The sequence below is a fragment of the Heloderma suspectum genome, chromosome 7, assembly GCF_057233095.1.
Source record: "Heloderma suspectum isolate Gila_16-S chromosome 7, 16-S_ref, whole genome shotgun sequence".
Taxonomy (NCBI): Eukaryota; Metazoa; Chordata; class Lepidosauria; order Squamata; family Helodermatidae; genus Heloderma; species Heloderma suspectum.
Genome location: NC_139464.1, coordinates 105,644,110 through 105,666,928, shown reverse-complemented (window position 1 = coordinate 105,666,928; position 22,819 = coordinate 105,644,110). Strand labels below are relative to the sequence as shown.

Genomic DNA, 22,819 nt, shown 5'->3' with positions numbered 1-22,819 from the left:
TATCATGAATTAAGGATGCTAATGGAGACAACTCTATTTCATAACCTCTGTGTCAGGGTGAAAACTGAGCCAATAGAGCCCCAGAGCAGTTCTGATTTTGAGGAGGAACAGCAATCTGTGGGAGAGGAGCTCGCTCATCTCTCACAAGCACAGCAGCAGCAGAGATTCCTCCTGCCAGCATTCCTGCGATAGATAGTGACCCTGGCAGTGAGAGAGCGCTGGAGGGGGGCTTGCTGGACGCTAGGCGCAGATGCAGGGAGCGACAACAGATCGAGGGCGCAGAAAGGAGGCGTAGCACTCGTTTGGCGCGCAAACAACGGTCGCGTCCCAAGGACCCAAGGGAAAGAGGGAGGATCTCTCCCTAGTCCATAAGTTCAGGGTCTTCCTGTGGTTCTCCTTCAAACAGGGACCAACTGCCTTACCTGGAGCTTAGGATACTCTGCTATCTTTCCCCAGTGCTGTTCCTTGCTTTGTCACTAGTGATTAGTATCTGAAAGAGTCATAAAGTAATAAAGGAATAAAGTCTCGGAAATAATTCCTTGTCGTCTGTGTCCTGAGTTGGCTATTGGTGGGGACTGCAAGAGGCAGCTAGGGCGCTCCTGACAGCCTGTTAGTAGACAAAGGTATACAAACAATGGTAAGTCACTGGCTGCACAACTTAGATAACATATTCTATGAGGTGGTTGTTCAAAACCATATAAAACTGCAAAAATGCCTGAACACACATGATGAATATATCAAGAAATTGCAGGCATATATAATATGCTTTATATATCTGTATATAAAATTTTTATATACTTTCATGTCCCTACTTTGTATCATATAAATGGATCACCAACTAATACTAGAGTTTGTCAAATCCCTTGTGGCTGCCTGAACTGTGCCTCTTTTTAAATCTTTCTTCAGCTCATCTTGCCCTCATTATTCCAATTTCTTTCTTTAAGGCATCATCAAGCACTAGCACTCAGTTCCATTGTTTGTGAAGTGCTTGCCTTCAAAGACAAACAGGACGATGGTTTGTTGAGAAACCAAGTTCTTTGTTAAGAGCACTAGCCTGCATGCCACCCACAAAGAAGAACTTTAGTGCCATTTATTTGAGAAAAACCTTCGGAGGAAAAATAAAATGTTAACGAAAATGAAAAGGAACACAACTGAAACATCTAAGCAGCCGGATCTGATTGCATAGATGGAACTAAGGATGGGAAGTATAACTAGATGATCATGCTACATTCAATGATGATTCATGATGTGTTGGAAAGACCCAACTCTCAATTACTTTCAGGCAAGACTGTACTAGACAAATTGCATGTATCCAATAGTAGGAACAAGTCAACTTTCTGAAGCCATCACACAAAGAGCTTGTTCACACGTAATGTCAAACCATGATTTGGCATTATGGGAGCAAGCCTTGTGCTCAAAATTACCTTGTCCTTCTGCTTCAATTAGTTACTTCCACTTTTGCATAAACTATAGTTTGCTATTACATATGAACTGGCGAATGATGGCAGTTGTTCTAGAAACCAGCATTGCGAACCATTTTCAAACCATGATTTGCAGTCCTGGTTTGGAAAGAATTCCCAAATCAAAGTTTGCCAGTCTGGTGTAGCGGTTCGGCATTATATTTGAACCAAATCAAAGTGATGTAAGGCAGTGGTTTTCAAACTTTTTATTACAGGAAACCTTTCTCACATCAGCCTGTTTGCTGAAGAAACATGGCGTTTTGACTATAAAGCATTGGTACATTTCAGAGGAGTCTGGAACATATTCTAGTAGTGCATACACTCATTTATTGCCATTCTAACTGAGGAGCCCCTGAAAAGCTTCTGGGGAATCCTGAGGTTGCTCAGAACACACTTTGAAAACAACTGTTCTAGGGCATAAATTAATAAACTGTGTGGCAGTATTCAGAAACTATTCAAGAATGCTTTTTTTAAGATTCCAGAACACCTGTCAGCCACTTGTTTGGTTATCTGTGGTAAGTAAAAATAATATCCAGGCAGACACCATTTGTACTCTGAAATGCAGTCAGTTCTATTTTTCTTCCAGGCCCTTATGAGTCTCAAATAACTAAGAAGAGCCATGCTGGATGAGACCAAAGGTCCATCTAGTATAGTTATGTGTGTATACAGACTAGAAAAACTGTTCATGGGTTCTGAGGACTTTCCTGCATGTCTGATTTAATCAACTAAAGTAAATGGAGAAACAGCTTACAATAACTGTGGAAGGTTCAAAGAAACTAAAGCGACTTTGCTACAACAGCTCATTCGAAACTGAAAAAACAAGAAAATGAAGAATATACAGCAGACGTGGGCAGCTTTGGGGGGGTCTGGGGGCCATGTTTGAACCCCTGTCCCTCTGCAGGCCACACTGCTGTCACTGCTGAATTCAGACTGACAACTCCCTGCTGGTTTGCCAGCGAAATCTGGCATTTGTTTTCAAGCTACATTTGTCCAGTTTACCAGTCCATAGTGTTTTACTGCTGAATTTTGGTGGCAAAATGCTGCTTTTTTTGCCACCACTGTCACAAATTTCAGTGGTGTGGCATTGGTGGCAGAAGCCACACTGGGGGCCAGCTGGGGCTGCATGTGGCGCCGGGGTTGCTCACCAATAGTACACAGGATTTGAGAGAATAATAAAAGCAGCCTTCTATCTAGTCAGCTAGGTAAGCTAGTATGAAGTATGAGATACTTTAGAAAAGTTACCTTAACAAGAGGAAAAACACCTATCAGGAAACTATGAGTATAACAAAAAGGGAGGTTGTTGTAGCTGAAGATATCCCAAGGCCAATATTTTCTGACTAAAAAAATATACATGGTGAACCTTCTGGTGAGCCAGTCAGTGTGTTCCCTTCCTCTCTAATTTCTTGCTACAGTCAGGGCCAGAAATATTGGAACAAGGATAACTGTTTTGGCAGTTGGCCTCTGTACACCACCACATTGAAGGTGAAAGGAAACACACCCAGATGGGAGCGAAGTCAGGACTTTCAGCTTTAATTCAAGGGGTGTGACAAAAGTGGGGCACTAACATTCAGGAAGGACAGCCAGTGGCATACACACACACACCCATCATTGGTGGCTCAAAAGTAATGGAACAAGCCAACATCATTTCAGACTTAAGGATCGCTTTTAATACCTGGATGAAAATTGCAGTAAATGACTGCCTGAAGTCTGGAACCCATGGACATGACCAAATGCTGAGTTTCCTCCCTCGAGATGCTTTGCCAGGCCTTTACTGCAGCTGCCTTCAGCTGCTGCTTGTCTGTGGCTCTTTCTGCCTTCAGTCTTGTCTTCACTAAGAGAAAAGCATGCTCTTTTGGGTTGAGATCAGGTGACTGACTTGGCCATTGAAGAACATCCCACTTCTTTGCCTGGAGAAACTCTTGGGTAGCTTTTGCTGTATGTTTTGGGTTATTATCCATCTGCAATATGAAGCGGTACCCTATCAGTTTGGCAGCATTCAGCTGAATCTGAACAGAAAGTATAGCCCTATACACTTCAGAATTCATCCTGCTGCTTTTATCAGCAGTCAGGTCATCAATAAACACCAGTGACCTGGTTCCATTGGCAGCCATACATGCCCATGCCATAACACTGCCTCCACCATGTTTGACAGATGATGTGGTATGCTTTGGATCATGAGCTGATCCTTTCCTTCTCCATACTTTTCTCCTCCCATCATTCTGGTACAAGTTAATCTTGGTTTCATCAGTCCAAAGAATCTTATTCCAGAACTGGGCAGGCTTTTTTAGGTGTTTGCTGGCAAAGGCTAATCTGGCCTTTCTGTTCTTGAGTGTTACCAGTAGTTTGCACCTTGTTGTAAAGCCTCTGTATTTACATGCATAAAGCCGTGTCCTGACTGTAGATTTTGACAATGACATGCCTACCTCCGCAAGAGCATTCTTGACCTGGCTAGATGTTGTGAAAGGGTTCCTCTTCACCATGAGCAGAATTCTGCAGTCATCCACTTTAGTGTCTTCCGTGGTCTTACAGGCCTTCTGCTGTTGCTGAGCTTGCCAGTTAATTCCTTCTTTTTCAGGATGTTCCAAACTGTTGTATTGGCCACTCCCACTGTTTTTGCTATCTCTCTGATGGGTTTATGTTGTTTCCTCAGCCTAAGGATGGCCTCCTTCACTCGCATGGACACCCCTTTGGACCTGATGTTGGGAGTTCCAGTGAACAGGTACCAAATGCAAATGCAACACTCAGAACCACCTCCAGGCCTTTTATCTGCTTGATTGGTCATGGGGTACCCAGGAAACAGGCCACACCTGGCCATGCAGCTGCTTGTCAGCCATTCGTTCCATTACTTATGAGCCACCAACAATGGGTGTGTGTGTATGCCACTGGCTGTCCTTCCTGAATGTTAGTGCCCCACTTTTGTCAAACTCCTTGAATTACAGCTGAAAGTCCTGACTTCGCTCCCATCTGGGTGTGTTTCCTTTCACCTTCAATGTGGTGGTGTACAGAGGCCAACTGCCAAAACAGTTATCCTTGTTTCAATATTTCTGGCCCTGACTGTATCTTCCTATTATGCCTCCCTCTGTGATTATTTACTCCCTGGTTTCCCTTCATTTTTTACCTGGAATGTGCTACACCACATATTTTAATATATAAAGCTGACCTTCCAATATGCGTGTATACTGCAAAACCAGCTTAAAACTTGGCCAATCTACACTTCATGTAAATGCATTATGGCATCTAATGTGACTGTTTTTTAAAAAACAAAAATTGCTGCTAGAGAGGAGGAGCAAAATTAGGTAAAGAACTGTGGTGAATAAGTAGGAGGAGTTTAACCCTTTCCTCTCTGCTCCTATCCCAACATAAACCCCCGAAAGCTACTATTTGCAAATGTAAAAAAGCTTCCATTGCTGCTGGTCCTAGGAGGAGGATTATTGGTGAAAGGGGTGCCAAGAAGGCATAAAAGGACTCGGTCTAAGGGACGGGGGGGGGGGGTGTGCTATTGGGAAGAAGGGGGAAGAGGCATGGAGGCTCTTGACTAGGAAAATGAATGGGAATAAGGTTTAGAGGCAGTAGGTCGGATGGAAGGAGGGCATAACAGACCGGGGACTCAGGCTTGATTTAAATGTGTTGTTGGGGAATGGTAAAACATGTATCAGAGCAGCCCTTACCCCCTGCACCTGGCATTCACCATTGGTAAGCACACCAATGTGGATCCAGTTGGTTAGTTCAAATCTTCAAAACTCATCTTTCATGGATGAAATTTATTTTATAGTCAGAAAGGAGAGGGGAGAGCAAAGATGTGCATAAATTCAAACATTTTTCACCCACAAAGTAGTCATCCTCTTTGCCAAAGTATCAAAATGTGTTTTTTCAAGTAATTAAGAAGCAAGCGCTCACCTCACACCTCACTTCATGGAAGAGAATTAAAATGGTCTGATTGCCTACAAAACATTAGGACTAGATAAAATTTCATTTTCAACATTGCAGCATTAAAAGGGTGAGTTTTAACACTGCATTATCAAAAAGATTTGTCTCTGAATAAGTTTGTACCTTTGGAATGTACAGCTCCATCTTCCTTAACTATTTCATTTGGAGAAACAGAGTGATCATTGGCCCAATTGTAGGCATTCCTCTTGTTTAGCATTTTAGTGGGTCTCACTACACTGTCTTCCTTCGCCTCAGTACTCCGATTACCATTGTCTTAATGAGCAACAGCATTTATGGCGGTCTTCTAATTAGAAATGAGAAAGAAATCTAAGATGAGTTCACACCTGCTTTTATTAGGGGTGTGCATAAAGTTTTGGGGTTTTATTTTCAGGATTGCATTTTTTTATTTTTTTGGTACGCAAGAGCATTGTTCATCTTATGTTTCCTTTGTTGAAGTCACCATTCTTTTGTGTTTCCTTTGTTGGCTAATTTTTCATGCTAGTATTACCATTTATCTTCAGGGTCCTAACCCCCCCTTAAAAAACCAAAAATTTTGTACATTTTTTGTTGCTGATGGGGTGGCACTGGAACAGAACTTTTGTGGTGCTTCTGGAGGCCACCACTTCTGGGGCCCAGCTCTGCCTAACTTTCGAGAGCAGATTTTCAGGGGACACAGAGGGCTGAGGAGGAGGGGGGAATTGGCAGCCAGGACCAGCTGCCAATGTCTACTCTGCTCCTTCTTACATGAACATACTAGTAATTTCTATTAAAAGGATTTCAGGAAACAGGGCAAAGGGACACACATGCCTGAGACATATGAGATGAGACCCACCACCAAGCCATGGTGGGCTAGATGGGCTAGATATTCCACTGGTTTAGCTCAAGACATATCTTCCTTTCTTTTTAATGATGAAATCAAGTTGCAATTGACTTTTGTGACTTCGGTATGTCAAATTCATCTTGTGTCAAGATTGCAACTAGCAAATATTAAAATGGCATGTCAATTCAGAATGTGGCAAGTTACAATCCTGACATTTATCAGCACATTCAACAATCCATTTTAATACACTCAAATCCATCTGAAAACTCCATTTAGGTTGGCAGCTGTGAAAAGAATAGCCATGTGAAAGCCCCAGTCTCCAATATAAGTCATTTCCTTTCTGATTTAAAAAAAATATCTAGACAGCTTTCCGCATGTGCTGTAAAAGAATGCTAAATTCAAGTTGTTTTTAGTAAGACTGTGCACTGCTTCGGCCTGAGGACCAAACCCCAAGTCGAAGCGGGCTGCTTCGGGTCACTTTGAGCCCCTTTCAAGGAGAAGTGGAAGGGGCACGAAGCAACCCGGAGCAGGTCGGGGGACTTCTGAAGCGCTCGGTGCACTTTGGAGCTTCGGCACCCCCAGCCCAGGCACGCCGGCGCCTCTAGGTCCTTACCTGAGCCACCCACCTCCTCCGCCATCATCGCCACCACCGCCTCCACTGCTACCATTGCTGCTGCCGCCTTCTCCTCCACCGCCACTGCCATCTCTGCCGCCGCCATCATTGCTGCCACCAGCTCTTGAGGCCTGGACGTGCACCGGCTCTTATTGCAGGGAGTCTCCATTTTTGAAATGGGAACTTCCAGGAGGTGGCCATTTTGAAAATGGCGACTCCCTGCAATAAGAGTCAGCGTGCGTCCAGGCCTCAGGAGCTGGCAGCCGTGATGACGGCAGCGGCAGCAAAGGCAGAGAAGGTGGCAGCAAGGAGAAGGCAGCGGCGAAGGCAGTGAAGGCAGTGGCAGAGAAGGTGGTGGTGAGAAGGCACCAGTGGAGGTGGCAGCGGTGGCGACAAAGGAGGAGGTGGCAACGAAGGAGGAGGTGGCGGCAAGGTAAGGAGCTGCGGGGTTGCGCGGGGGCATCAAGGGGGACCTAAATCTTTGGGTTTGGGGCTGACTTGGGTTGGGAGCTCCCCGAATCAGCCCGAGATTAATTGGGGCCGCCTCCAAAGCCACAAGGCGGCTTCCAGGTCAGATTGGGGGGTCCCTGCACAGCCCTAGTTTTTAGTGAGTCAGGTCAGAATTTTATTTAAATGTCACCTAACATGAAGTAAAAAGTAATAGATATTCATAAAACAAAACAAAAATGTTCCCTCTGAGGAAATGGCAGGTTTTTAACTGTGGCACACATGATCAGGAAAAATTGCACTGGTTTCTGGGCCCGGTTCAAAGTCGTAAATGTCTCCGGACCAATCAGTCTAAAGGAACATCCTCTCCCATATATTCCTGCCCAGCTCTTAAACTTCAGAGGCCCTTCTCTAGGTCCAGTCACCCCTGGGGCTGACCCACCCATGAAGCAGGGTGAGACACCTACATCAGGTGGCAGAGCGGGAGGAGCAGCAAATTTTGCCACTCTGCACAAACTATCGCAAGATTTTGTGAGAACCCTGCGGCCACTTCTTCCAGCTCCACAGCTCTCCATACACCTGATGCAGTGGCAAAGTTATGGGGAGCGCAGGACAGGGAAGGGGATGGGAGGGTTGCAAGGACATGATGTGCTGGTAGTTGCCTCCAGCAGCAAGAGACCTTGCACTAGGCCTGCATCATCCACAGTAGTATGACAGGTGGCTATCAGGGAAAGATCCTTCCCTGAAGTGGCCCCCCCATCTGTAGAATGCTCTACCCAGGGAGAGCCACCTGGACTCATCATTATATACATTAGGCGCTAGGCTAAGTCCTGGCAGGCATTCTGGCAGGCATTTAATCTTTAATTTGCTATCTTTATTCTCAGTTTTACTGCTGGCTCTTTAATATTTTAATGTTTTTAATATCTTGATTTTTTTAACATTTTAATTGGGTGCATTATTGTGTTGGTTGTTATTTTACTGTTGTTTTCCACTTTTATGAATGTAAAACCACTTCAAGGGCGTTTGTCAGATGGGCAGTATATAAATCCAATAAAATTAAATTCAACTACATTAAAAATTGGTAAAGGAGATAAAAGAATGTCATCCAGTTTAGCATAGAAACCAACATTCACTCATTTATTTATTTATTTATTTATTTATTTATGCTTTTAAATAGTAGTATATACAGGCAATGCTCCCAATGCCTATTAAGGATCCCTCAAGTGCTGTCATTTCCTTTTCTCTTTCCTCTTTCTCCTATTAATATTTTTCCTTCACCTGTACATTCCCAAACCCTTCTGAGCGCATCTAAGGTCTGGCCTACATATGCAGTAGAATAAGAGGGTAGAATGGATTGCATTGCTTCATTCTAAAATTGGGGGATCCCATTTTTTAAAACTCCTGTGCATTAAAAGTTCTGCAAAAGTGCAAACAGAAAACTAGCACAGCAGGCTAACAGCTAATGTAATGTAATATACGTAACTCTACTCACATAAATGGTGCAGAATACATCACAAAATTCCTCTGAATTAATACAAACCCATATGATCCTGCACATAATTTAGGATCATCAAAGGCCATGTTAAATGACCCACCACCTATAGACATCAAGTTGGGGGGTGTTCTCAGCAACTATTAGTGCAATCCTATGTATGTTTATTCAGAAGAAGAAAGTCTTATTAAGTCCAATGGGGTTTACTTCCCAGTGTGTATGGGATTGCAGCCTTAAAGTCTACTCTCTTACTACAATTAGAACCAAAGTTAACACCACTAAACATAGTAGAGATCTTATGTAAAAACTACACTCAGGTATACTATTGCTGATGTGGATTTTTGCATGTCTCTCAAATTCCTTAATTGCATGCTCCATGGAAATGGTTTCCCAGTAGTAATGTATGGCTGTGAGAGCTGGACTATAAGGAAGGCTGAGCGCCAAAGAATTGATGCTTTCGAACTGTGGTGCTGGAGAAGACTCTTACGAGTCCCCTGGACTGCAAGGAGGTCAAATCAGTCAATCCTAAAGGAAATCAACCCTGACTGCTCATTGGAAAGACACATACTGAAGCTGAAGCTCAAATATTTTGGCCACCTACTGTGAAGAGAAAACTCCCTGGAAAAGACCCTGATGCTGGGAAAGATTGAAGGCAAAAGGAGAAGGGGATGGCAGAGGATGAGATGGCTAGATAGCAACAGCGATGCAATGCATATGAACTTGATTACACTCTGGGAGAGAGCGGAGGACAGGAAGGCCTGGCGTGCTATGGTCCATGGGGTCACGAAGAGTTGGACATGACTTAATGACTGAACAACAACAAAAGCTGAAATAAATCATATAGGGTTCAAGTGAATCAAATATAAGCACTTTTATGTCCTACTGATTTCAGTGGTAGAGTTAAAGCATGCACTTGGCTCTACCATTGAAATCAGTAAGACCTGGTTAGTTGACAATGCTTCAATTTTGATAACTAGCCCATCATCTAAATAAGTTCTTGGAAGGACTGTTTAATTAAAGCAATATCACAAAATAATGTTATGCCACTGTTGCAGGCAGATTTGCTACCACAAATCTTTAAGATAAGCATGCTACTCCTCTTAAATCCAAGTACTCTGGTTTAATAGTAATATTTACTAGCCTAAAATATGTTGTTTTTTAAATTTATTTTATGGTTTTAACGTTTGTCTTGTAACCTGCCCAGACAGCGTTGGCTAATAGGCAGTTGTTGTTGTTTATTCGGTCAGTCGCTTCCGACTCTTCGTGACTTCATGGACCAGCCCACGCCAGAGTTTCCTGTCGGCCGTCGCCACCCCCAGGTCGGGTCCGTCACCTCCAGAATATCATCCATCCATCTTGTCCTTCATCGGCCCCTCTTCCTTTTGCCTTCCACTTTCCCCAGCATCAGCATCTTCTCCAGGGTATCCTTTCTTCTCATTATGTGGCCAAAGTACTTCAGTTTTGCCTTTAATATCATTCCCTCAAGTGAGCAGTCTGGCTTTATTTCCTGGGGTATGGACTGGTTTGATCTTCTTGCAGGCCAAGGCACTCTCAGAATTTTCCTCCAGCACCACAGCTCAAAAGCATCTATCTTCCTTCGCTCAGCCTTCCTTATGGTCCAGCACTCGCAGCCATAGGTTAATACGGGGAATGCCATTGCTTTAACTATGCGGACCTTTGTTGTCAGTGTGATGTCTCTGCTCTTAACTATTTTATCAAAATTTGTCACTGCTGTCCTCCCAATAAGTAAACGTCTTCTGATTTCCTGGCTGCAAGTCAGCGTCTGCAGTAATCTTTGCGCCTAGAAAGACAAAGTCTGTCACTGCCTCCACATTTTCTCCCTCTATTTGCCAGTTCTCAATCAAGCTGGTTGCCATCATCTTGGGTTTTTTGAGGTTTAACTGCAACCCAGCTTTTGCACTTTCTTCTTTCACCTTCATCATAAGGTTCCTCAGCTCCTCCTCGCTTTCAGCCATCAAAGTGGTATCATCTGCATATCTGAGATTGTTAATGTTTCCTCCAGCGATTTTAACTCCAGCCTTGGCTTCATCAAGCCCAGCACGTCGCATGATGTGTTCTGCGTACAGGTTGAATAGGTAGGGTGAGAGTATACAGCCCTGTCATACTCCTTTCCCAATCTTAAACCAGTCCGTTGTTCCATGGTCTGTTCTTACCGTTGCTACTTGGTCGTTATACAGATTCCTCAGGAGGCAGACAAGATGATTTGGTATCCCCATCCCACCAAGAACTTGCCACAATTTGTTATGATCCACACAGTCAAAGGCTTTAGAATAGTCAATAAAACAGAAATAGATGTTTTTCTGAAACTCCCTGGCTTTCTCCATTATCCAGCGGATATTGGCAATTTGGTCTCTAGTTCCTCTGCCTTTTCTAAACCCAGCTTGTACATCTGGCAATTCTCATTCCATGAATTGTTGGAGTCTACCTTGCAAGATCTTGAGCATTACTTTACTGGTATGTGAAATAACTGCCACTGTTTGATAGTTTGAACATTCTTTGGTGCTTCCCTTTTTTGATATGTGGATATAGGTTGATTTTTTCCAATCTGTTGGTCATTCTTGTGTTTTCCAAATTTGCTGGCATATGGCATGCATCACCTTGACAGCATCATCTTGCAAGATTTTAAACAGTTCAGCTGGGATACTGTCATCTCCTGCTGCCTTATTAGCAATGCTTCTTAAGGCCCATTCAACCTCACTCTTCAGGATAATAGGCAGTATAGAAACATAATAAATAGAAATAAAAAAATACATGAAATAAAAGCCAGGCAAAATTACAAGTGTCTTTTTTTACAGCTACCATATTATTTTGTATCCAGCATAATTTAAATATTTCATTGCATAGTTGGCAAGAATAGATTATTATGGATGCATAAGTGGAAGAAGATAGATTGCAAATTCCATGGTGCAGCAACAAGTAGGCTATATTGCACCAAATATGCTCCTTCAAAATCTGGCATAAGTGGAGAAAAATGGGATCAAAAAACAACAGCAACATCCAATACACACTGAACATTTTCCTTAAATAAGATGAACAAGCAGGAAATGTTTACAGAATGATAGGAAGCATGTAAAAAAAAAGTGTGCGTGGGTGGTGGGGGGAATGGCGGGACTGCAGTCTTTATTAGGTGCTATTGAAATTCTCATAACAACTTTGAGATCACGAAACAGTGTTGCATGTGACACTACTGGATTTGAGACATTGTTCTCTTTCCTGGTTACATAACGAACAGAGTGCAATGACACATCTGTCTTGGGCCTAAAGCCAGACAAAATAAAAGAGGTGAAAGCTAGGAGCATCTTTCATTTAGAATTGTATGTGTTATCAGATGTTAATCAACAATCGCCCTACGTGAATAATAGAATGTTTCAGTCACAGTGCTTTTAAAATATGGAAAACATGAAGTTACTAAATGAAGAAAATGATACTGAAATCTTATAACCTATTATCCTTCTTCCAGTGTATTAATAACCTATTCCAACAGGTAACAAAACAAACATCTGTGCATTGTGTTGAAAATGTGAACTTTGTAGTACATACATCTGTACCAGCATCCATACTATTTTCAAAATTGGTAGTTATACTGGTATACATGCTTCTTTCTAAATGGAGATTAGCTTTGTGTAAAATAAATAGTATGTGTGAAACAGACCTAAATCAAAGAAGCTGGCCTTTGACAGATTTGCCATCATTCAGGAAAATATGAAATCTGGAGCAGAAAAATTACTCTCAGTAAAGACAAATAAAGGTTAAATTCTCATGTATCAGAAGCCCTATTCAGACATCCTATATTTAAGTAATAAGAGGAAAAGCAAGGATGAGCACATTAGCGCCACTCCATTGTCATTCTTGTCATCCTCCTTGTGTTGAGGGTGAACTCCAAGAGCTGGGAACCTCTCATATCTGTGAAATCTCCCTGTGCAAAACAGTGATTTTCCAGGGTTCTACATCACACAGGGAACCCACTATGGATACAAAAGGCTCCCTGCTGCAAAACATCACCCTCCGAAGGAGGACAAAGAGAATGGTGATGGAGCAGAGCTAGTATGCTCATCCTTGCTGTCCTTCACAGATTAACTAAAAGTCAAATATAGAATGCCTGGATAAGGCCAAATTGACAACCATCATGGAAAAGCATGCTGTTTTTAAATGATATAATCTCAAAGTCTTGGGGGTCAAAAGGATACCACTTTCAGAGTTAAAGCACTAGTTTCATGTAAAATTAAGATCTACCTAAAACCATATCTTAAGGTCCAAATTTCTACATAGTGAAAGTATAATTTAAGTTAGATGTGATGAGCAAGGGCTGGCATACATTTTATTGAAGGTGAACCAGTTGTGGATCTTTAGGATTTTGAGCAAATGACTTTGTTTAATTCAATTCAATTAATTAATTGAATAATTTGCTTTGCGGGTGACCCCATTGCTCAGAATTGCAACACCTATTTGGCCATAGCTTTGTTTTTCCTTAGCTTGCCAAGAAGACAGACCGCACACTCTAGAACTTGATCACCTTGTGGACATATTTTATCCAAGTGAGGTTATTAAAGTATAGTGCTGGCCTTCTCTCACCCTGGCACAGCACTAGGTATGACTTCAAATGGACCAGAACCAGGCTACATTCCATTTTAACCCTGGTACCTAGCCCAAGGAATAGTTTTTCTAAGACCAAATTTCTGATAAGCAGCAAAACCAGGGTAATCCAAACTGATGTGAAATTTTCAGAACTGCTTTTTATTCAGGGGGTCTTTGCAGATTCACCATCTACTCTGTTTTAGACTATACTAATTCTGTGTCACATTAGACCAGAATAACTCAACTTTCATGACGTTTTTAGGCAAGCATACAAAATAACTTGGCACATAGCTTGAATATCATTAAGCACCGTCAATTAATTTACTGAAAGGGGACTAGATTGACATCATAAGACATTTAGGGCAGTATCCAGCACATCAGGAAGCTAGCACTTCCTAGAAACAAGCCAAAATACTCATTTCTGGAATGGGACACATCAGCAGAACTCCCTTCTGCAAGTTCTGCTGACCTGTTCCATTCTGGAAACAAGTATTGCAGCTTATTTCCAGTTGTTTCAGGATGTGGCAACTTCCTGTTGCATTGGTGATGGGTACACATGCAGCGTTGAATACTGCCCTTAGAAATCAAAAGAAAATGCACTATATCTAAAGCACTTAATGTAAATCAACATACTGCACATATAATTCCTCTGGGAAATATCAAACTAATCAAACTTATATGTGAATAGTCCTGCATGTGGCAAAGCATCATCACACAGTAACTTATATACATTGTGGATGAGTTATGTGCTGGTTTTTCAACCACACAAAGAGGATCAGGTGAAAAAGTGAACTGGCCCTACATCTTGTGACAGTGTGAAATGGCCCCACATTTTTTTTTTATTTAAAAAATTAGGCCACCTTTAAGGGTTGAACTAGGGATGTCAGAGAAACCTACGATGGATTTAAATAAGTTTGGATTTTTATAAATCGAACTTGTGGATTTTTCTGCAGACCGGCTTTGTCCAAGCCACACGGATTCCACAGACCATTGTGGTTTTTTAAAAAAACCTTTAGAGGGGATTTGCACAAATTTGCACATGTGCTGATTCACACTTACCCTAATGTGCATTACCATTAATTCACACTTGCGCGAATCTTGGAACAAAGTTCTCGTACATCCCTAAAAAAACCCTGACTCTATCAGTGAGTGGACAACAAAAGAAAACATGCCTGACAATCTGTCAAACACAGATGGAATGAGTTTAACAAAATCCATACATCCCTAGGTGGAACAATCTAATCACTAATAACTATTGTAGGAGTGTAGATCTGTATTGCAGAACAGGTAATTCCCATCACTAATAAAACCAATTTGCTTCTGATTAAAGTAATTTATTCACAGACTGCTCTTGAGACTGCAAAGCTAAAAGCAACTCACTTTTTATGCAAAAGCTTATGTGATTTGATTATATATAATGCAAAACTGGAATTTTAGAGTATATACTATACAAATTATACTCTTTTCTTCATCTTCTTTTGCAATCAGAGGGCACTGATCAGAAATCAAGCATCCAGATTTCAAATGGTAATATGCTACGCACTTACTTTCACAAAAAATTGGTACATTATTTTAGGTCTAATTCTTTCTCAGTGTGTGATGACATTACATCAAGCATAACGATGAAAACATAACAGAGTTAACACTCGTGCTGCCCTGTCCTGTACATGCGTACTCAGAAGTAGAACTCAACAGGTTCTCATGTTCAATGGGCCTTACTCAGAACTGTTATTATTTATATGCCCCACCTTTTCTCCAAAGAGATGACTTACCCCATGTCTGGCTTGCCTGGCTGCGGGGGTGGGGGAGTGTAGTAGGCAGTGGTGGGGAGAAGAGATGTGGGAGGCCACCATTGGCAGGCTCCAGTGGTGCCACTAGGGGTGGGAGGGCCCCGAGAGGTGCTTTTATCTCTCTGGGCCCCTCCTCAACACCTCTTCGAAGTGGGGCTCCCTCCCTCCCTGTATGCAGTGTGGGAACTGCTGGTTGCTCTTTTGGGGACCAAGTTGGAATTTTTGGCTGATTGGCTGGGGCTGTGTGTCTTTTTGCCTACTCCATACTGTAAGTGGGGATGGCATGTCCACTAAGTGATTTTGGCCTTATTGGGTGGTTAGGTTATGTGGTCACATTTCAGGTAGGCTATTAGGGACAGGCAATGCAGATGAGAACAGGGTGAGCATTCAGAGGCACTGTTTTGGTGAGCATTCAGAGGCACTGTTTTGGTGACAGCTAATGCCTAAGGCCTCCCACTCTGGGTTTGGCGGCCCAGCAGGGGGATAAGGGTTACCTGTGAGGCCAACTCACCTCACCCACCTGGGCCCAGGAGGGGGTGAAAGAGAAAGGCCTACATTCCCCAAAAGGGGTAGTCCTGGGGGTGGTGATCTCTCTGACGCCACTCAGCAGGCTTTGAATGTTTCACCTGGTACAGTGCCTAGCTTGATGCTGGCACAGATCAGTTGCCCATCCAGGTCTTCCTCTTTGCAGATTGATCAATAAATGTGGCCCAGTTTGATACCAATCACTTGTGTCTTGCTTCTTTATTTCTACCTTTGAGCCCACAACTCAAAGGAATATACATTTTCACTTCCCCTCTTTCAGCTTCACAACAACCCTGTGAGACAGATTACGCTGAAAGAGAGAGACTAGCCCAAGATCACCCAATGAGCTTCATGGCTGAGTAAGGTCTCCCTAGTCCAGAACTCTAACTACATTGGCATAAATAGGTCTATATAACTTTGCAGCTCACCAGGGCTAGCTTCACCATCAGGCAAAGTGAGGCAGCTGCCTCAGGCAGTAGATTCTGGGGGACAGGGAGAAGTGCTGAAATGTTGAAGGATAAAGATTTATGGGCCATTTGACCTGCCCTGTGCGCTCTTTGCTAACTTGTTGTGGTATCCTACTGCCTGTGTTGAAGTTAGATTCCGCTGCCAATGTCCTTGGCTTCGGTACCTGGAATGGAGGTGGGGTACCACCTGTCCATCACCCCAGGCAGCCAAAGGTCTTGGGCTGGTGCCACTCTGCTCTAATGCATTTAACAGCCCAACTCTAACAATGTTGACTGGGAAGTAAGTCCCGTATAATTTACGCCCAAGTTTAGGATTGATGCCTAAAACTGCAATCCTGCGCTCATATACTTAGGAGAAGGTCCCATGAAAAACAGCGAGACTGACTTCCAAGTAAAGACTGTGAGGATAAGGCTGTGTGAACTCTGGGTTTTTCAAAATTGTCAGGGCTTTTTTTGTCTTGTCTTTAGTTCTACTGATGTAAAAACATAGTCAAATTATTAGTACAGTCTTTGCGTGGGTAGGAAGTCTTGATTCAGGATTCCAATCAAATCAATAGGAAAGTTTCTATTACTTTCAATAGACTTTAAGTCAAGTCTTGGGCTCAATGCCAGGCCAGCTAAAAACCAAACCCAGTAGTTCTCATTTGGGAATGAATGCATGACGCATACTGAGTCAGTACAATAAAAACAATATAAGCAATTATAATTATAGAATTGTTATATCCCAAATAGTGACTCCTAATGTCTAGGAGTAGTAAGTTCATACCAAGTAATCAGTCTTGAACCAACTCCTCAGAGTCTCAAGGAAAGGTCTCTCTCAGCTCTGCTACCCAAGACCTCTCACTTGTAGCACTCTAGATTAAATCTGGAGCGTGAGCTCTACAGGTGAACTACATTCCCTTCCCAAATGAGCCTGTATTCAGAGCCTTCTTAAATTAACAGATAATTATAATTTCTCACTGTGAATAAGTTCTGCTCACTCAGATTCCTTTGTTACTGTTGGACAGGTGCTTCCAGACAGAGGGCTGCTAGTGCTACCAATCAGAAGGCATTGTACAGATATTCTGTCTTTTTTGCCTTAACAGATCTTCTATGATAGGAGAAGAGATGGAAGAAGCAGGGGAAAACATGGGCGGGTTATGACTGGAAGATGACAATGTCTGGACCTCCCCATAAAATTCCATGAATGAGCCAGGGCAATGGCGTGAGAAAAGCCTTGTCTGGGAGCATCCCCTATCCCTAAAATATAGAAGTGTCATAGCAGACAACCTGGAAGTAACAATAATAATTCATACCTCATAAGCTGGCCTGCTGTGTGTTGACAGTCATGGAGACGCAACAGAGCATGCAATTCAACCTCTTCCAGAAGAGGCTCAAGCTTTTAGCTCTCAGATCACTCCACACAAGATCTATGGGAATTTCCTTGGCATTATCATATATAATGCTAAGAAGACTATTTGAACCCATCACTTGTTCTTTGTGCCACATCTAAATGGTCTTAACGTGCAAGAGAATTCAGAAGACAAATCAGATATGAATAAACATCTTCAGTGTCTGAGTTTTAAGTTAGGGATCTGTTTAAAACAAAGCTCATTTGAGTCTCAAGTATGAAAACTATATGGAGTTGTTTCATCCTTCTTAACAGAAAGTCCATTTGCCCCAAGTTTATTACTTGGGTATATAGCAACATTCATTCCTGGCTGGTATTTAGACAATAAGATGTCACTCAGGAGGTGTGTTTTACCTTTTAAAAAACATTATCTGATCAACAGGATTAAAAACATTACTTCCAAATTTACAACAAAAATTAATAGTAAATTACTAGTATTCCTACACAGTCTATTCCTATGTAGTCATAATTTTAAAGGCAAAGTTATAAAAGGAAAATTCAGTGTTTACAGTAGTCAGTTGGGCAAAAAATGCCACTGATGACAGCACCAGTAGCTAACTCCTGACATTCTTGTTATTAAAACTAAACCTTTATAAAATGATTTGATCTCTCATAAATCTCTTCATGTAAACAAGAGAAATCAAACATAAATAGTTACATGCTATACAGTTCTATTAAGCATGCCTCATTTGTGTTTTAGAGAGATTGACTCAAGGTATTTTGTTTTGGGATAGCATCACCGATTCAATGAATATGAACCTGAGCACACTCCAGGAGAGAGCGGAGGACAGGAAGGCCTGGCATGCTATGGTCCATGGGGTCACGAAGAGTCGGACACGAATTAACAACTGAACAACAACAACAACAACAACTTTGTTCTGGATATGTAGAATATCACATATGAGTGCTAAGAGAAAGTGGTAGTCCTGCCTGCTATAGTCTGTAGTGGTCATGGATAGGCTCTACATTTTAAAAAACCTCTTTTTATGGAAAATGTGAAGAAATAACTAGTCAATACATTTATTTAAAACTATTTCTAGGCTGCCTTAAAGGGTAAACCCCTCTTATTTGGTGGTTTAAATAGCTATCTTATGAGCAATAACAACAAAATATTGTACTTACATGATCACACTCTTTGATATCAAGACAGTTGCCACCAGCCAATAACTCATCTCCAAATTCACACTTTATGCTTGCTCATGTGAAAATGGCCAGGACAGCTTATGTAAGTATTACCACAAAAAAGTTAACAGCTGAACCAATGGTATCTTAACCTCCCTTCCTCTGTCTCTTTCCCAGCATATAGGTATTTCTACCACCTTCTTCATCCTCTCTGATTTACACTGCAAAATGTAAGCCTATGTAGGAAGTGAGACGCAGTGAACTCATTTGGATACATTTTCAAACAAATATTGACAGTATTAGGCCGTCTCTGTGTTTTATTAAATGCATGACATGCACTGAGAATGTAGTAGGTATATACATACAGAGTTGGGGTGCATTGGAGGTAACAGCTAAACTAGCATAATCAAATGAACACTAAAGGTAACAGGAAAGCAAAATAATAATAATAATAATAATAATAATAATAATTCCACATAACTGGTGATAAACTTTCATACTATATATCAGCTAAATGTTTTTGGAATCTCAAAGGATTAATATTGACAGTGGCAGTATACACAGAGGGGCAGATGGCTTGGCCATTGTCATGAACAGGCAACATCCAAGAGGGAGAGAGAGCTCATGTACATACTGGCAGGTGATGGCAGTGGAGACAGGATGGGATATGCAGTTATCATCATGATTCACCTGCACACCACAGCAGCTCAGAATGCCTGGCTCACTTCCTGTTGCCATCCACCACCCCAATGGCAGCTACAAGCTCTCTCCTCTGAGCTGCTGCTCAGCGGTCCAGGGCCAGCCCCACCATTAGGCAGAGTGAAGCAATTGTTTCAGACAGCAAATGCCCCTTCCTCATGCACCACTACTGAATACTGAACAACATTTGTAATGCCAAATGGGAAATAAATTACAGCTAAAAGTAAAAGCAAAATAGAAGGTATATAATAGTGTTCCATAGGAATAGGAAACAAATGAAAAGAGGAATGAAAGAATGGCAAGGCAACAAAAAGCAGCTTTCCCTGTCTCAGAAAAGGAAAGGAAACCCTCTTGGCATTAGAAATTCACTTCAGCCTAACAACTAGAGCTCTTCCATTTAGGCATGAAGGGAAAAATTAAGGACAATGCAGGATGTTCCAATCAAACTTGATTGGTTCACTGAACCCAGCTTTGCGCATCTGACCTAACAGTCTCACTTTCAGCATTTATCCTCAGAATGATCCCCTTCCTTGAGGTCATACTGAGTGACAAAGCTCAATCACTTCTGGGGTCAAGCTTGTGTCACAATGATATTGGCTGATCATTCTTATGGAAGTTAATGGGTGACCTCCAAATGGCACCACTCAACTCTTTCAGTATGCATTTAGCAAGCAAAGGGACTACTATCTATTTGGGGTGTGGGGGTGTGGCTGTATACTCCAAAGGCTACTGAGGAGAGCAGAAAGTATCTCTTCCAAATCCTGAGATTTGCTTTTCCAAATCTTGAGTATTTGTTCTTGCATGGTTCTCCAGAAGCAGAATGTCCTTTGAAGAGTAGCTATACGGTATCAACAAGGCCAGCTCATTTTCGCACACCAGTGCAGTACAGGTTTTAACACACAGTTTGAGACAAAAGATAACATTCACTCTAGGCTAGTAGTATTCATACTACTGACGGAATGGAACCAAAATAGAAAGGAGCCCCCAAGGATTCATTTGTCTACATAATTTACATCATAAATGACATACGAATTCTACTAGTAATCACTTATTTTCCTTTTATGTCACAGTTAGAACAAACAGCAAAGCTTCAAAATACCTGCAGGCAATACTAAACAGCTTTTATTTGAGCAGGTCCCCAACAACTAAATGTTCTTGAAGACCTCATTAAATCAATAATTCTGTGTTAAATCTCTGTCACAGAAAACTAGCCAGCAGCACCTGTCTACATTTTCTTTTTGTTAAGTAGCATGTTTATCTTATCCTGTCTTGAAAGCTCAAGTTAGATCACAACATACAATTCCCACCCCCTCCCTCACACAATCAGATGAACAGATGATCCCAAGTGTCTTTGGTCAGAATTAAATCTCACTGAGTTCAATGAAATTTATTTCCATGTAAGCAAGGGTAGGACTTTGTTATAAATTGCAGCAACCTTTGTGGAACTTATGTCTGAGTAAATGTGCTTAGGCTCATGCTCCACAGATCCCAAATCAAATAACCCAAAATTTTCATTCTCAAATCTTCAAGCTGCCTTACACACCTAGAGGGATACCACCCCACCCCAGCGAACAACCCACATGCCACATGCTACGATTACTTTCATGAGGAATTCTTCACTAATGGTTTATTTACAAGATTTTATATTCCATCCTTCTTCCAAACAATCCTCAGGTCCCTGTACATGGATTTCCCCGTTTTATCCTCTCAATAGTCCCCTGAGTTTAGGCTTACAGATAATGGGTGGCCCAAGGTCATCCAAGTGAACTGAACAAAGATTTCAACTTAGGTCTCTCAGGCTGAAACTGAACACTCCAGCAAGCCACTGTAGTACATTACACTGCCTCCGAATGGAAGAGTATTTATATATTTAAAATTTTGTTTTCCAAAACTGTGGCACTTGTTTTAACAAATACACCAAAGAGGCAATATCTCAAGCTTTACACAGCATCAATGAGCATGGGAATAATGTGCTAAGCATGCATGCAAATGTAAGATCCTCTCTTCTCATTCCACAGTATCAACTTTTCTCAGCCCCTCTGGTCTAGAACACACACACTGGAGATGCTTTGCCCCCAGTGTTGTAGGCAAAAGTATTATTTATTGAGTACAGTTATTGAGAAGGTTAAGATTTAAGATCTGATTAAGAGACGAAACCAACAGTGTCTCAACCCCATTTAAAGAAGGGCAACTCACAAAAAGCTCTGAGGATAAAGTAGGAAGCATATTACAGAAAAATAAAGGGAACAAATACGATGTCGGGGTGGGGGGTGTGGGGGGGAGAGATTGGCTCTGTCTTGAGGCTAATGGGATGGGAGGGAGGACCGTTTAGAACAAGAGAAGAAACGAATTCGCTGGCGAGAAAGAATGGAGGACACCTCTAATTTCATCATAGAAATGGAATATGCCCATTTCAGTCTCACCAGGCAGTAGGGCAGGTAAAGCGGAGTATAAATGTTTTCATATAATTAAAAAAAAAAACCAACTTTCCCTCTTTCACCACACGCAGGCACGCAGGCACGCACGCTTCCCCAGGCTCAAAGGGAGCTCTAACAAAAGCTGCAGCCCCGCTTAACTGTTGTCGTTGACCCCGATGGGAGTGAAGGAGCCCAGCGACCGGCTCGCTGGCGCGCCTCTGTGCTCGGCTGCACAGCCCCCCACGATGACACCAACCCCTCCATAAGCGCCCTTTCGCCCCGCTTCTCTGCAGACCACACGGGCAACAACAGCCGAGTTGGCCACACAGATGCTTTATAAATAAACCAGCCACCCTCGCGGACCTTACCGTGATATTCTTGTCCCGGCACATAGGAGGCTGGGTTTCCAGCAACGTGGAGAGAGATGAGCACCTCTCCCTGTTCCCCGTCCCCTTCCAACTCCCCGTGGTGAGTGCAGAGGAAAAAGAAGGGCGAGAACCGGGGGTAGTGGCCCACGGCCCCCTTGGCCACCTGGGACGCCGAGAGCACCATCCCCAGGAGCAGCGCCAACGAGGGGCAAGTCCGTCCTCGGGGGAACCTCCGGGGCGGCGGCGGCGGCGGCGGCGGGGTCCGCTTCAGCTCCATGCTCCAGTCGCCGCCAGCGCCTCACGGTCATTCAGAGGGGGGCGCGGAATGGGGCAGGAGAGACGCAGAGGCAGGCGCGCACGGGAGAAGGGCAGCGAAGTTTGAGGGGAATTCCGGCAGCCCGAGAAGTTTGGCGCCTCGAGCGGAGCCGCTGCCCCCCGAGCCGCGCCCCCGCCCAGCCCCGCGGAGCGCGTGACGGGAGCTCTCCTCAGCGGCGGCGGCGGCGGCGGCGGCGTCCTCCCGCGCGCTCTCCGCACCCTCTCAAGAGCCCCGCGCCCGCGGCTTTCCCCGGAATGGGAGCGGCAGGCAGCGGGCGGCCCCTCTTTCCCGCCCGGCGCGCCCTCCGCCCTCTCGAGGGCAAGTTGCGCCTGGAGCGGGGCAAAGCGAGGAGAGCGCGCGCCCGGCTTGC

General features: G+C 43.1%; 1 protein-coding gene across 1 annotated transcript in view; it reads right to left on the bottom strand.

Annotated features, from left to right (window-relative positions):
- RELN (reelin) overlaps positions 1-22,410 on the bottom strand; it is a 429,656-nt gene extending 407,246 nt beyond the window's left edge. Inside the window, exon 1 of the mRNA XM_084811492.1 lies at positions 22,134-22,410. Coding sequence (XP_084667618.1) covers positions 22,134-22,410 — 277 coding nt within the window. The remainder of the gene's footprint in view (positions 1-22,133) is intronic.
- Between the last annotated feature and the right edge of the window lie 409 nt (positions 22,411-22,819).